The sequence below is a fragment of the Lathamus discolor genome, chromosome 6 (genome assembly GCF_037157495.1).
Source record: "Lathamus discolor isolate bLatDis1 chromosome 6, bLatDis1.hap1, whole genome shotgun sequence".
Lineage (NCBI taxonomy): Eukaryota > Metazoa > Chordata > Aves > Psittaciformes > Psittacidae > Lathamus > Lathamus discolor.
In genome coordinates this window covers 51187215-51203093 of record NC_088889.1, presented here as the reverse complement: position 1 = coordinate 51203093, position 15879 = coordinate 51187215, and the positions used below count along the sequence as shown (strand labels likewise).

General features: G+C 46.7%; 1 protein-coding gene across 6 annotated transcripts in view; it reads right to left on the bottom strand.

Moving 5' to 3' along the window:
- Positions 1-15879, bottom strand: part of CRACR2B (calcium release activated channel regulator 2B) — a 47357-nt gene that overhangs the window by 9344 nt on the left and 22134 nt on the right. For all 6 annotated transcript variants that reach the window (XM_065686859.1, XM_065686854.1, XM_065686858.1 and 3 more), the window contains 10 exons: positions 14635-14806; positions 12353-12499; positions 11959-12049; positions 11735-11827; positions 8676-8863; positions 7942-8013; positions 7481-7535; positions 3452-3531; positions 471-765; positions 150-291 (listed from right to left, as the gene is read on the bottom strand). In XM_065686859.1, the coding sequence (XP_065542931.1) occupies positions 150-291; positions 471-765; positions 3452-3531; positions 7481-7535; positions 7942-8013; positions 8676-8863; positions 11735-11827; positions 11959-12049; positions 12353-12499; positions 14635-14765 (1294 nt within the window). In that variant the 5' untranslated portion in view covers positions 14766-14806. The remainder of the gene's footprint in view (positions 1-149; positions 292-470; positions 766-3451; positions 3532-7480; positions 7536-7941; positions 8014-8675; positions 8864-11734; positions 11828-11958; positions 12050-12352; positions 12500-14634; positions 14807-15879) is intronic.

The following is a 15879-nucleotide window of genomic DNA, read 5'->3' as shown; positions in this document are numbered from 1 at the left end:
TTTAGTTCAGGGATATTGCAAGATTTATTTGAAATTGGGAAAGGGATCACTTTTACCTTTAGGTGGGCTAAATTACAGGCAAAACACATGTGTACAGGCTGACCTTCCCACCCTTCTTAGCCAGATGAGTCAGGAACACTATTACTTACCAATGGTTGCATTGAGCTCAGCCAAGAACCTGTCATAGCAGAAACGGTGGATGAAGGAACTCTTCCCAACACCTGAATTCCCTACAAACACCACTTTAAAGATGCGGTCTGGGGAACAGCTGGCTGGTTCTCGTGCCTGAAGCTACAATGGAAGAAAGGGATGCAGTTTTCAAAAGCCTGGATGCAGACTGTTCTTTGATTTAGGCATTGGACCCCTCTACTACAAACCTATGGAACTGAAGTTAGATGGGAAGAGAGTCAGAAACACCCAAAGTCCCTGATTGCAGGTATCTGAGGAACAACCCAAGTAATTAGACTCACCCTGGTTTCGGTGCCAACAGGCTGTTCTCTAGGAGGCAAGGGAGCATCATCTAATCCATCTGCATGTTTTCGACAGTCAGCATCACCCTTCAAAGTCATCTTCAACCACTCAACATCTGCTGCCAGTGACCATCTCTCCTTGTCTCTGCTGTTCTCTCCAAAGTTTGTACTGCCTCCTTCTCCTGTTTTCAACCATGTCCTGTTGCCTGGGAAGTATTTACAGTTCTTTCTGTTGGGTTCTTCCACTGCCACATCCACCGGGAAGGTGAAAGGAAGGTCCTCAGAGGCCAGTTGTCTGTATTAAAGCCCACAGGCACCACAATAGGGTGGGAGGGGAAGGGGTGAGGGGAAGAGGAGGAGGTTGCAAATTCCCAAAACAACCAGTGCAATCCAATTAGTGCATATTAGGCTGCAGGAACTCTACTTCATATGTACACTCCCCATACTCCCTGTGACTAAGGCACCAACAGCACCCCTAGGGAAAGAGAGGCAGCTCACCTGAGCTGTGCTGTATTCATATAGTTTATTAATTCGAATAAAAATTCCAACCTTCTGGATTTTTAAAGCTTCCTTTGCCTCCCACTCCTCCCAGTACTGAAAAAACAAGGCAAAGCACACAAAGGCGGCAAAGGGAAAGCACTTCTTTCTTTCCTAACGAAGCAACAACACCCCCTCTATTTTTTTATATCCAATACAACACAGAAAGAACTAACAAAGGTTTTGAGGTTAGTGAAAAGGGCTTTTCCTGCAGGCAGAAGGGCAAGGGCTGGCTGACCACCCTTGGGGGCTGCATGTTGTATGCGGATATGGTACTGCCCTCTGCTGAACGCACACAGCCATGCTTCAGGAAACCAGCCCTTCACTCCCAAGCACTGCTGCAGCAGAATCCTTCAGAGTTCAGGCAGCAAAAGCCAGCCACAGGTGTGCAAATTGCAGTGAACATGCTCACTCCAGGGTCACTTTGCCTGGCACCGGCTCCGCTCTGGCTTATATCCACACCTGGTGGAGGTAAGGGAGCCTGGGCATGAAAGATGTTTATCTTTTAATGCTTCCAACAACCAGCCCCACTGTGCTCTCAACAGCAAGAAATTCCCAGGACCCCTGCCCAAGCTGTGGCAGCAGGGAAGTAGGTGTTGCACTGACTGTGCAGCACAAGAGCAGGCTGATGCACTTTGTTCCTTCACTTAACCACATCAGCTCTACCCCCAGTGAACAATCTTCCAAAAAAGCACCTGGAATAACCAATTTCAACTACTGAATCATTGCTGAGGAGCAAGGCAGCATCTTAGCTCTGCCTTGGCTTTCCATCATTCAAGAACAAGACAAAGGGAGTGAGAAGGCTTAGGACTCAACTGAAGGGCTTTATCCACCCTCCATTGCCTTAATGGGCCAATAGATTGCATTTGGAAGCAAATTAGAGAGACCAGAGGCTACTGTAGTCAGTCTCTTCAGAGGCAGCACATCCTATCTCTCCACAACATTTTTCTCTTGCTACTAGTGCAAAAATCAAGGCAACGACTCTCTTCCCTCACTCCTACGAGTACACATCACCAGGACTGCAAAATTCACTTGCTGCCATGCCTACACTTTTTCCATGACAGGGAGCTCGCTCTCTGGGTTGTCCTCCCTATATCTGTCCCACGTGCCAGCCCAGAGCCAGGCCAGCTGGAACTGCTCTTGTTGCTATTAGACGCATCCTCCCAGGCTCAGGATATGGGGAACAGACCCATCTCCCAGGGCTGGAAGGAGTCACAACAATGAGGGGCTGAGACGCAAAAGCCTCTGCTTCAGGGAGGGACAAAAGTGACAAACACAAAACTTCTGAACAGTAACCCCAGATCTAACAGATTTTACCCGTGTTTCTCAAGCAATGTGTTGTGACACAGCACTTGGACAGAGACAGAACTAACAAATGCTTCTCCCCTTCTCACATCACCCTCACTGTTGGATTTCTCTACCTGTTAAGTCTTTCTGGTGGGTTAACGCCAGCAGCAGCTAGCAGCATTTTTGCAAGAAATATCTGGGGAAGAAGATGGGAGAACTTGATTATCTGATCCCATGGGCAGCGTATCTGCCAGTCACACAGCCACAGAAGAGCTCTGCCTCAGAGCTATCCAGCTTCCCAACTGTGCTCATGGGCAGCGTATCTGCCAGTCACACAGCCACAGAAGAGCTCTGCCTCAGAGCTATCCAGCTTCCCAACTGTGCTCAAAAATCAGCCGTGTTCCACAGTGCACCTGGTTTTCCATCAATTCATGAGCCCAGGAGCCTGAAACTTAATTCTTAAATGCCATTACCAGATTTGCAGGTATTAAGGGTGAGTCAAAGCTCGAAGAAACTCAGCCTAGACCTATGTCTCTGGTTTGTACCAAGAGAAACTGGGAAGCAGTGGAACCTTTTGCAGAGACCTGGTGTGCCAGGTGAGCATCTACATAGGTGTGGAGGGAGATGGGCAGGATGAACCCACCTGGAGCTGGGCCCTCTCCTCAGGGCTTTCAGCTGTAAGAGAGAACACAAGCCTTGTGCAACTCCTGCCCTCTGTCATGCCCCGGGGATATGGGCTCCAACATAAGGTGCCAGTGGACAGGGTTTCTGCCTGGGAAGGAACTGGCACACGTGGGAGACAATCCAGCCTGATTCAGTGAGAGGCAGCCTTCGTGACTTCCATCCCATGAACACTCACATAGCTTCTGATGGCACTTAGGTTTGCTCCCCCATTGCTGCATATAGAAGCAGCCCAGAGGGGGGGCACCCTCCCACCCCCCATAGAAATTAGCTAACAGCATCCTCAGCTTCATGCTGAGCCACCACCACCTGATGACAAGAGGGAGCTACTGCCACAGTCGAGCTGCACACCCCCATGCTCCCAAAACCAGCCAGCACCAAGGTGGGAGAACTTGACACAGGACACAGCTTGACTGACAGGGTACTCCAGCAGGCACAGACTGACACCACAAACACAACACAAATGCCCATCTAACCGTTTGACCGGCTTGTCATCCAGCAGGTAGCTGCCTATCACTGACCCTTTCTTCAACAGGGGCTTTTTGCTCTGAGGTGCCTGGAAGGTGAAAAGAAAAGGGATGAAGAATGCAATTAGGACCCAGGAACCTGATAAGCCCAGTTAACCACTTGCCACCTCTGCAGACCACTTCAGGGAGGCAGAGCTGTAGTCCTTGTAGCCCTACACCATGCAGAGGTAGTGCCCTGCCAGCCGGCTTGAACAGAGGTGAGCACAGGGCTTGCTTTTCTCAGTTCAGCTCATTTAACTCATGCAAGAAGGCGTTACTGTTGCTGCTTTCCCCATTGCAACAAAATCCATCAAAAACAGTGGTGCCTCAAACCGAACTCCAGCCAGAGCTTTTGTTTCTGTGGCTTGTTCTCTACTTGGTCTCACACCTGAACCTTTTATTTCCCCTCCTGCCTTTCTATTATGCTGGTATTTTGTGGGACCCACCAATCGCCCCTTCCTCAGAAGGCACTAGTACCCCTTCTCCACCAGTACTCACCCAGAGCTGCACATGCACCATAAGAAAGGAAGACTGCTCTGCAAAGGGCAATACACATACTCTGCCTTACACTAACTCTCCTCTCCATGCTTTCCTCATACTTACCTCAGACTACACGCTTCCTATGGCCAGTGTTTACCAGCTCCCCAGAGAAGGAGAAAGCAGGACAGCTCCTCTTGAAACCATCTTCCCCCTATACAGCAGATTTGTCATCCCCAGCAGAGTCAAAGATGAGCAACTTGCCTGAGATCACACCGAAAGCCTGTGGCAGAGACCTGCCAGCTCCTCCAAAGGCTATGCTAAAGCCTAACCTCCCGTTCAGCCCCAGACCAACGGGGTGACTGCTCTGGCTACACACACTGAACCCACGCTTGCTCCGTAAGTCTGGAGATTTCTGACAAGTCCTCACAAGTTATTTCTAGGGTAAAGATGGTGAAAGAAGTTTGCAGCCTGCCAGATCTGCCTCTGGTAGCAGTTTTGTACTGACCAAACACCTGCAGGCAGCTCTGGACAGGCAGGACTTTGTGCTGCCCACAGCCCAGGGAAGGACTACGAAGATTATTTCTTCAATAACCTCTGGCTTATTTTAAAAGGCAAAAGATTAAGAAGCTGCTCTGCTGGCCAAAACTCCCAGAACACCTTTACCACAATGTGGGCCAACAAAAGGAGACTGGATTGCACAGAGGGCCTCACCCAACTAGGAGCTTCGAGGGGAAAAGTTCCAAATGTTTTTTACATATAAAAGTGATGTTGAGGAGAAGTTCCAGCTACACAAACAACAAGCACGGAGAGTCTTACAAATGTGGAGCATGTATCTTCCAAGGCAAAGGACTCCCAAGTGCAGAGAGACCCTTTGGTCAACACTAGTATCAGGCTATGGTTCAGCCAGCCAGTGTGGATGGAGAAGGAACCCCTGAAAGAGTTTGAGCATGTTCACTCAGGGGCATCCTCTAGGCACACAGAAACAAGGAACTTGTGTTACAGCCACCTGGAGCCAAGCCACAACCTTCAAGTCACCTGTGGAGCAAAGGGGATCCCAGGCAATCTGCTATGGCATGACCCTACTTGAAGAGGAAACAGGCTGCAGAGTACATACCTGGTTAAGAAAGGAGAAACAACAGGGCATGTTTTGCCATTGGTTCTGCCATGCTTTATTGGCCTGCCAGGTTTGTGTAACACGTGGCTTTTTGCCAGAATGGTAAGGGGACAGACACAACATCACAGCTGTACAACACATGATGGCAAGGATTCCACAACAGCAGCAGGTGTACAAGCATTTGTATGGGAAAGATTTTGGTTTATCAGTGAAATACAAATATGTGTCCAATGTAGTCCCAAAACACTCTGTCACAGAGCATGCAAGCATAACTCCATAGCCAGATGGGTCACAGGTGTGAAAATGAACCCCACAGTGGTTTGTACACAGACCTAAATAGCTACACATTGCTACCTGTGACCTAGCCACTGGGCAAAACAGTGCCCCATAGTGCTGTGGGGCCAGGGTCTGCCTACCCTGGTGAGACCAGAAACTCTTATGAAGAGCAAGGTATTAAGCTGGGCACTGTGAAGTGCAAAGCAGCAGTGACTGGGTTACTGTCAGCCTTGTATAGCCCAACTCAGACATGCAACCACTTCAAAATCTTTCCTATAAAAGAAGCACTGTTCATCACACCTTCATTTCACAGAAATAACACAACTCTTCCCAGCACTAACAGAGGGAATTAAGGCCTTGGGTTTCTTTTTAGCCAGTAAAAACGTTGATAGGCTCTGGCAAAGAGTGTGCCACACACTCCATCAGAAAGCTGGACTCTCCTTTTTGCTGCTGTAGGAAACTACTGCTGTTTTCTTGCCCCCTTGCAGTGGGACAGCCTGGACAGCAGATCTTCTGCAGGTGTATGGTGATAGCAGCATCTCTGTAATCCCTTGGAGTCCTGCTTTCTTGCAGACTGAAATGAGAGTGGCCAACAAGATGTCCTGGCTGATGAAGAAAAAACTCTTACTCTAGTACAGACTTCATCTGCCCAGCACAACACAGCCTTGCCAGATGAGCAATGGTGGTAGGAGGAGTTCACCCTGCTGCCCATCCCTACTATCAGCACAGGGAGAAAGCAGCTCCTTTGTACCCAGACTCTCTCTGCTAGGCTCTCTCTTAGGTCTCCTTCCAACTGTTATGTTTCAGAGCAGCCCTGAGCAGGTCCTAGCAGATGGAAAAGAGAGGAGAATAGAGAAGGAGCAGACAAGCTTTGCATACACAGAGGTACATACCTCAGCTGTGATCTCCCCAGGCCACCCGCCCCACCCACAGGAACCTAGAACCTGAAGAAGCACTATGCATGGAAAGAGGAGAACAAACTATTTTCTTTGCCTGCTTACACTGGATTCTGCTACACAGTGACTGTGCTATTACTTCTCCAAGAGGAAGCAGGAAGCCCTGAGAAAAAATAATCTTTCAGATTTCAGAAACACACACACACATGCACATACAAACACAGGAATGCACATACACACCCCCCCCCCCATCCAAAACAGTTACTGAAATTATTCTACATAGCTGCTGCTCCACTTGGAGAAGAACTCCAGCATCTCCCCCAGCAGGACATCTTGTCCCCTACCTGGGCACAATCCCTGTGCTTCCTTAAATGTTTCTTTACACACCAACCAGAAAGTATCTCACAGCCTACCACTGCCTGTCCTCACTGCAAGACAGGTACTTCCAGATCTTCAAGTGGGGCATGGTGGCAGAGCAGGAAAAGACACATGGTGGCAGGGATGGGTCCAAAAAGAGCACAAGGCAGCCTTGGCAGTGACATTTGGGAACACAGAGACTTTTTCATTAAAAAAAATAAGAAGAATTAAAAATAGATGACATATTCGTACTTATCTTGGAGACTGGGAAAGACCAGAGATGGAGTTGACTGTTTCAGATGTCAGAGGCCCCCCACTTTCTCCTAGCCCTCTGACACAAGGCTTACTGCTGTACCTCCACCCCAGCAGAGTTCATAGGAATGGGGAGCTGCCCCAGGGGAACATCTGCAAACATCTGCTATTACATCAAAGGGGGTCACAGAAACTCTAAAACCTTCCTGTGCTCCTCTACCCCCAGTCAGCTGGCAGCACGTATGGGAATCCATCATCTTCAGCACCCAGGTCCAGGGATGCATCCAGCTTTACTCCCCTCCTTGCATATGCCCCATGCTGTTACAACACACGGACCCCACGTGTGCAGCAGGCAGCACCCACTGCAGCCCTGCACGGGGCTGTGTGACAGTCACAAGCTAATACACCTTGGGTTAAACCTGGGTGGTCTGCAAGGGCAACCTGCAGAGCTTGTCCCCAGCACCAGCAGAGAGGTGCTGCAAAGTCTGTATTAAGCACCACACCAGGCTTCCTGAGCTCAGGTCATTGTCCCCCGTGGAAGTGACAGGCCCCCGAGTGGTGAAAGCAACAGCAGCAGATGAAAGGAGGGTGGTTGGGAATTAGGGTTTTCTTTCTTAGACTAACCAGCTTCTTGGCTTCAAAAGCATCTCTCTCATCTCGAAGTTTCTTGTTCATCTCTCTGCTCCAAAGGAAGACACAGGAGAGACACAATGAAGCACTCATCAGCAATGGAGTAAAGACCAACATTTGAAAGCAAGAACAGAAAGGAAACTTGGGAAACAAACACAGATGTTATTTACTGCCTGACATACTGGATTTTCCATGTATCTCAGCTCAGGTAATAAGCTCCACATAGTCCCTTAGCCATCAGGAAAGACTAAGCTTCTCCAGTGGAGTGATTACACAGCCTGTATTATGCCAGAACTAGCCAGATTGTGCAACCCTGGACCTAGAAAAACAAGCAGTGTCTGAGCACTGCCTGAATACACTCCCATAGCTTTCTGTGGGAGAAACAAACACAGTGCTGAAAGTTCAGCCCCTTGCATGCACAAAGGCTCAGCTTTTCCCCCCAGCCCTGTTCTTACCTGAGGAGCTCCAGCTGCCGAAGGAGGCTTTGTTTCTCTTTCTGCATGTTCTTGGAGACTCTAAACACATCCCTAGGGCAAAGGATTATAAAAGGGGAAGTAAGATAATGGGAGAGGAAATACAAAGATCTCTTTCTCGGGGACATTCATGGTATTCTTAAAGATAAGGGTCTGCCCTAGGGTAGGAGGATTCAGAGGAAGCAGCACTGCTGTGGAAGCTGGGATGGCTGGATTGTATGCCAGCTCTCCTGCTCTCCTTTCACACTCCAGTTTCCTCAGCTGCTGGAGATGGGAAGGATACTTACTACCATCTGGATCTGAAACACCCCAGTGTTTTAGCTGCACATTATTAGATTAAGCCCAGAAACAGGAACACAAGTGATAAGAAGAGGATCTGTAGGAACTTTATGGAGGCAATAATGAACTAGAAAATACATGGAGGAGAAGCCTCCTTTAGGTTGATGATCATCTGTATTTTTTACACTGCTTTACTAGCCAAATAGCAATAAACATAATCATCCCCCACTATAGGCAGGTGGGAGGTAGCACTATCACTCCCTCTTGAGGCCTGTAAGACCACTGGGCTGTTGCTACTTTTCCTCAAGAAAAAAACAGGAAATCCTCTGATGAGGCCAAAGCCTCTAATTAGAGATCCTTTTTCATTAACTACTTGCCCACCCTTCCTTCTTTCCCTGAGTTCCTGTCCTGCCACCCCCTTCCCTGCCCATTCTCACCTATCCTTCTGCTCTTGCTCAAGCTGAGCCTCTTTCTGGAGCTTCTGTAATTGCCCCTTCACTGCCTCCAGCTCCCATTTGCTTCTCTCCAGCTCTTCCAGCAGGTTTTCATTCAGGTGCCTGAGCCTTTCATTCTGCACACGGGTCTCCAGCTGCTCCGAGTTCAGCGACTGTAGCTGATGTTCCAGCTGCAATGGGAGGAGGGTTGCTTAAACACAGGGTTTTGTGCTACCATCATGCCTGTAAAAACTGGCTGAAAAAGCAGATGTAAGGAATGAGGCAGAAGGGAGGTAAACACAACTTAGGTCTACAGGACCACTGGTGGCATTGAGAGGGTGAATTGGAAGCAATTATTTCTCATCATGCCAGCCCTGGGGATCAAGCAATGCAATTATTAGGCATAGCAGAGGAAGCGCTTCAGGCAGCATGAGAAGCTTCTGCTGTCAGGCACTGTAGAAATCAGAGTGCAAATAAGGGTCAAGGGAAGACTGGGGAATTTTGTGTGAAAGAAGGGCTGTATCCGTCAGGACTTATTAAGCATAGCTGCTGAACTGTTTGGGGCCTTCCTGAGCCCATGGCAGCTAAAAGGGGGATACATCGAGGTGCCAGGCATAGCTCACACTACACCTGGAAAGTCAAGTGATTGGGTGGCCTTTAACACTGCTGGAGACAGACCCTTGGCCTAGAGATATTCTTTAAATGCCACTGGGGCACAGCTACACTCTAGGCAGCACAAGACCCAGCACAACTAACAAGCCTGATTTGGGAAGTTCAAAGCCTGTTGTCATGTACTCAGCCGGTGATGTGACTCCTCACAAATGACTGGCATAGTCTGGGAAAGAGTCAAAGCCATGCAGCAGCCAAACCCATCCATCTCATATGATGAGTAGGGCATCACAAGAAGGATCATACTGGCAATTCAGCCATACCTGCTAACCAGGGCCATCTGCTGAAGCTGGCGCTACAGAGAAATGGTGGTACCCATCCAAGAATTTACAAATTCCCAAAATTAAATTATATAGCCCATGCTTGCGAACAGAGAGAAGCACCAGGCACCAGTTCTGATCAGTGTAGTAGGTGGCAGAGTCAGCCTCCACATTTATACCTCCAGCTCGCCTTTTCCCTCAGTGTACCTTCTCCCCCTCTCAAAGGGAAAGTAAAGCAGCACACTGTAGCACAAAATAAAGTGCTGTTTTCTTGCTCTCTGCTCTCTGCCAGCACACAGATACAATGCTTGTGAGCAGGAGTGAACTGAGCTGACATTTCCTAGGTTCCTTGAAACACAAGCTCCACATTTCTCCCCACTGAGGCTACAAGCATAAGTTGCACCCATCTTTGCCTGAAGACTTCCAGTCCTTTGGACATCAGCATGACCACATAACAACGGGCAGTGAAGTTGAGACTAGGAAACAGCAACCCTTACCCAAAGCCTTTGGATTTTTCAATAAGCCAGGGTACAGGTTTTAAGTGAAGTACACCTGCTCCTCCCCAAGAAACCTCTATCACACACAAGTCCCCTGTTTATGTTGCCTGTACTTGGAAGTGAGACTGTGGAGCAGCACGATCACAGTACTGGTCTTATGCCACAAGAGGGACCTGATTATCTGCATAGCTTAGTGCAGGTCTCTGAGTTACGAGAATCAGAAATGACCATTTGAGTAAGACTGAGTGTAGTCTAGTACTCTGCCTTGACCCATAGCAAGAAGAGGTGCTACCTAGGAAGAGCATGCCTATGACCCATTCCTCCTGATACAGCCCCAGCATCTGTGGTCCCTGGACTGGGGATGTTAGAGGCCACATCCATGACTATTCCTTCTTTTGATGAATACTTATGAGCATATTCTCCATATTTTTTGTCCAGTCTTTTTAAATGCTGACACTGCCTGCCTCCTGTGGAAAAAAAATCCAGCACCAATCTCTGTGTAAAGAAACATGTTCTTCTAAATCGAATTCATATTGGTCTCACTGAGTGCCCCTAACCTCCCCTATTGCAGGATTTAGGGAGTAACAGTTCTATATGAACCTTATCCACCACCTTCCCAAGTCTATAAAGTTCACTCATATCTTCCCCCAGTCTCCTCTTCAAAATCAAGTCTCAGCTTTCCTACTTTCTCTTCCTAATGCAGATGCCCATTTTCTTATTCATATTAGTTCTCTGTAACTTCACACTCAAGAAGGACACAATGGAGCCAGAGGAAACTAGAACTGCACATACCAAATGAGGTACATCAAGGGTGTAGGTAGCAGGAAAATTCTGGCCTCTTATTCTCACTGTCCTTCCTGATGGCAATTAAGTTTTGCTGGCTTTTCCACCTGCTACACAGTGAGTTGGTGATTTCAGAGAAGTGCTGTTTCATCGACATCACAGCTAGGTATCCAACTTGGATACCCCTAGTCACCAGCATCTTACAGGTACCTCCCATGACTTGTTTTTGTGGGGGTCATGTCTTAGTTCTTCAGACAAAAAGAAGAAAGACCTCCAGAATGGACCATCCCATACAAGTATCCATGCCAGGAATGGATAAATGGAAGTTTCTGCTTTGATCTTCTCCATGACTGATTAATCAGTAAGTCATTAGGTGCTGGAATGCAAACATATGGTATATGCAGCTCTAAGCATCATAGAACTGTTCACTCTGGGTTATTCTGGAGCAGACAGAAAACACAAACTAGAGAAATTTGGCTCTTGTATGTCCATACACAACTTTCTTACACACTACAAAAGGCTCCAAACTCATAACTTCCAAATGTATGTGTTAAAAACCCTGTCTTCCTTGCCAAATGGTTATTGTACAACTGATAGAAGGATTGTGTCAAGAGAAACCAAAGCAGATAAGAATATGTGTGATCAAAACATTCAAACTAAGACATTACAGTAGAGGACAAACCAATCACTTGACAAACCACTTCAACTCCTCCTTCAGAGACAGAGAGAACTAGACTAGCTAGCAGCAGTTTAGCTTGTACAAACCCTCAGCAGATGAAAACCATTCTCAGTCAGGAAAGACCTTAGCAGGAAGATAGTAGAAGTTCTTTAGAAAGGATTTAGGTCTTGTTACCTTCTTCTGGCGGTAAAGGATTTTCTCCAGCTCTTGCTCTTTGCTGCGCAGTTCCTTCTGGAGCAGGTTACTCCTGTCATGTCTCAGTGCTTCCTGCAGACGTAAAGATACAGCTGTGCATACAACAACCAGCACAGTAAGAGCTGTTCTTGGCCAGATAGATAGGCCATCACGTCTGCTTCAAAACAGAGAAAGTTTGACTTCAGCCAAGAGAGATGAGGTACCTGGCAGATCAGCCTCTCCCTTTCTGCTTTGATCTGTTGCTCCATTTCTTCATAAAGGCACCTGACTTCTCGGTCATGGTCTGTCTCCTTCCTACAAAAGATATGGTGCACACAGGTCAGGAGAGAGAAAAAGAATACAGAAAGGAAACAGGAGAGGATGGTGGAAACAGATTCCCACTAACAGCTCTGTAGCATTGAGTAGGATTTCAACCAGACCAAATGTTATGAGTGGACACGGATGCAAAATAAACCTGTGGGGATCAGATCAAGATAAAGAGTCATTTTATTAAAACAAGAAAAATCTCTGTGTCCTCTAATCCAGCCTCAACTTGCATTTTACACAGCATCCAAGCATCAGCTGGTTCCTGACAGCAAATGGTCATGATGTGCTTACCGCTTCAGTGCCTGTTCCATAGACTCCTTCTCGTGATTCACCTCCCTTATGTATGATGAAACACGCAACAGAAACTCTTCAAAATTGGATAAGAGCTCCGGACGCTCTTTTCGTAGCCGAGCCCAGAGCTCCCGAATCTCTCGTGGACTGGAGCAAGCATGTGCGAGAGAAGGAAAGCAAATGAGTTTGTGTCATCTTATAGACTGTTATTCCAACTCCAACATGCACTCAGGACAGACAAACTGCTCTTCTCCTGTGACAACCTCCATTACATCATCATAGCAAAGAGGGAAGTTGGACAGTGATGGAGCATGCATGTGAAGTGAGATCTACTGTAAGGTTAAAATAAAAGAAGTAATCTGAAAGAAGACTACGAAGAAAGAAATCTAGGAAGCAAACCTGGAATTATTATTTTTCTAAGTATTCAGCAATAACGCATTTGGTGTCTAACCCAAGACTTGGAGAAGAACATTCAGCAAATCAGCTGTGAGCTATGGTCAAGCAGCAAACTGTTACAGCTCAGGGCTTTTAGCACATATCACATAGGTGCTTTTTCTCAGGACTGTATTTATTTATTTTACAGGTATGGAAACTGGGGCACAAAAACAAAAGAAGCAAATTTCCCTAGGTGTCTCATCAGGATAAAAATGGAGGAAGCCCTGGAAACCCAAAGTCTTCTTTTCTGAACGTGAAGTAACAACACTGTCTTGGCAATTAATTCATTGTAACTTGAACACAGCACTTATAAACTTACTCTTTCCTAGAGAGCACACATCACTTCACACTTCTTTTCAGGGAAGAGCTTATTTAATTATTAATTTATTAAATCCATTGAGTACTTTGGAGGAACTGAAATATATCTTCAAATACACAGAATGATTACACCTATAGATATTTTTCTTTGTCTAGGTGTCTCTCTTAATACTCTCTACGAAAAAGCAAACAAAAATCCCAGCCAAAAAGCTGTTGACGCCCCCTGCCACCACTGCAAGATAGCCTTCTTTTTCTGTCCCAAATTGAAACAGCACTTCATAAAAACTTCATGGTATAGATAAAAGAACAGTTTTAATCCTGCTAATAAACAAAACAATTTATTTCTAGCAAAACCAGTGAAGATAGTTTAGATTCCCGCTCTGACCCCAATTAGCTTCTGTTTTATATTACGTCTTTACAACAGCTGGCTTGGCACAAAGGCATGACATGAAGTAGCTACTGAACTCATTTCATAAAATTGCAAGTAAGAGGTCCAAAAAAAACACAGGATAATTCCACTCTAAGACTTGATGCTTCTCAAAGCAGTTATAAACAGCAGAGACTGTTTCTCCAGAACACTAACATGGCCTTTCACAGTGTCATCTCATTATCTGAGGCATAGCAGCTTTACAGAATTCTTCAGGACAGAAGTTCTTTAGCATTAACAGACACATGCAGATGCTTTGCATCACACTGCAAATGAGACAAAAAATCTGTTTTGTGACAGCTGCAGCTCTGTAAGCAGCAAACTCCTCCACTCCCAGCTTCTGTCTCCACTCCCGTCTATCTCCTGCTCTACCTGGGCTGCTCCCTGCAAATTGACAACACTCCCAGACTGTGATATCCGAAACAAAGGGCTCTCACAGATGCAGTTGGGCACCCCAGCCCCAGCAGACATGCATCGGTAAGAACCACTTATACTTCACTTGGGAAAGCCCTAAAAAAACCGGTGGATGAAACTGGGGCCAGAAGACTTTACTGGGGCCACATGCAAGAGCATTAATACCAAGTTTCAGGGCTCAGGTGAGCATCCATTGCCCAGTTTAGCCTTCCACACTCTTCAAGATCAACTCAGTGACAAGCAGCACTTTGAGCACAGATCCTTCACAGAGACTTTCAGAACTAAGATTGTCTGAACATATGTGAACAGTCACACACCATTTTGGCACAGACAGCACACTTAATCCTCCTTACCTTGTCTAACCCTTACATGCTCCTTTTCATTTGCTGTGTGCAGATGGGCTTCCATGACATTGTTACATTTTACATCTCTGGTATGAACTCTAGTTTGGGAAACTCTGCAAAAAGCACTGCACTAAAAGTAACTGATAACTGATGAGAAAACACAGACTTCACTGCATTTATTACCAAGCATATGAAAACCCAAGGTAGCAGTACCGAAATCCCAAGCAGTGCTTCAGAGAGCAATCAACTCAGTTCACCTCTTTGGTCTTTGTTGGCACTTTGAAGTTTTAGCATTGCAAGATCAAAACATGTTAGAAGTCATGCCATGTGGCTCCTCTACTTACTCTTCAAACATTTGGACTGCTCCGAGCTGCTCCATCATGGAACAGAATCGTTTCTCTTCGTCATCATCTGCTGGGTCCAAGTCATCTGACCAGCCTGATTCAAAGGTCTCCTCGTGTCTGGAGCAATCCATTCTCCCAGCCCCTTGACACAATTCAATCCCTATTAACTTTCCTAATGGAAGAAGGAGGGAAGAAGGAGAAGAAAGAAAGTCAAACTGGACATCATTTAATAAGCTATTTATATGGCAGCTCGACAGAGCTCCATGAGAAGCTGCCTGCACGCTGCTGGTGTAGAATACAGCTCCTGGTCAGTAAGGAGCCTCTGTTCTGACATCCTGGGGGATGTCAGTGTCCAGTCTGCAATGCTGGTATTGAAACTGCCTCCCAGCCCAACAACAGGCTGTTAGGGCTCTGCTCACATCTGTGTGAAGATGATCTACCGCCCTTGCATGTGAAGCATGCAGCATTAGGTCACTTCATTCCCATGGAGCAGTGCTGAGGGTTCAGTTGTTAATGGTCCCACAAGCTGCTTCTTCGACTGCAAGCCCAGCACTTGAATAACACCATGCCTCATGTCCCCAGCGTAAAAAAGTGAGATCATTACCCCTCCCTTCTCATGTGCTACATCTGTTCTGATTCAAGTGCTACAGGACAAGGACCGCCTCTTGCTAGGATTGCGTATAGTGTCTGAACAAAATGAACTTCCTCCCTGAGCAGTCCCTCATGCCCCATCCCACATATGGATGGCTTCCAGCTATCTGGAATCTGTTTCATGCTGAGACGCTAATGCCATGAGAACTTCATGCTATGCAAGGCACGTGACAAATACTGGTGCTGGGAACAAATTCTCAAAGAAACAAATCAAGCGATCCTACTCAAAATGCAGGCCCCCTTCCTGCATACAGAGGTCAGACCTCCATCAGCAGCTACTTTTCCTTTCCAAAACATATCTGCTTGGTTTAAAAGGCATAAATGACATCCCGACTACAAGGCGAAGAGCCAAGGATGTTCAGAGCACAGATGAGAACAGGAAGCTGCTCTAAGGGGAAAAAAATATTCACTGTTTGTGTACCTCAAAGTGTAATTTACAGATATATTTTACTAAGGGTGATCTTGCACTCTTGTCCCTGCCCATGGCAGGGGGTTGGAACTAGATGATCTTTAAGGTCCCTTCCAACCCAAACTATTCTATGGCTCTATGGTTCTTAGTACTGTATGTCCAGGATTCAGCTGCTTCTCTCCCAC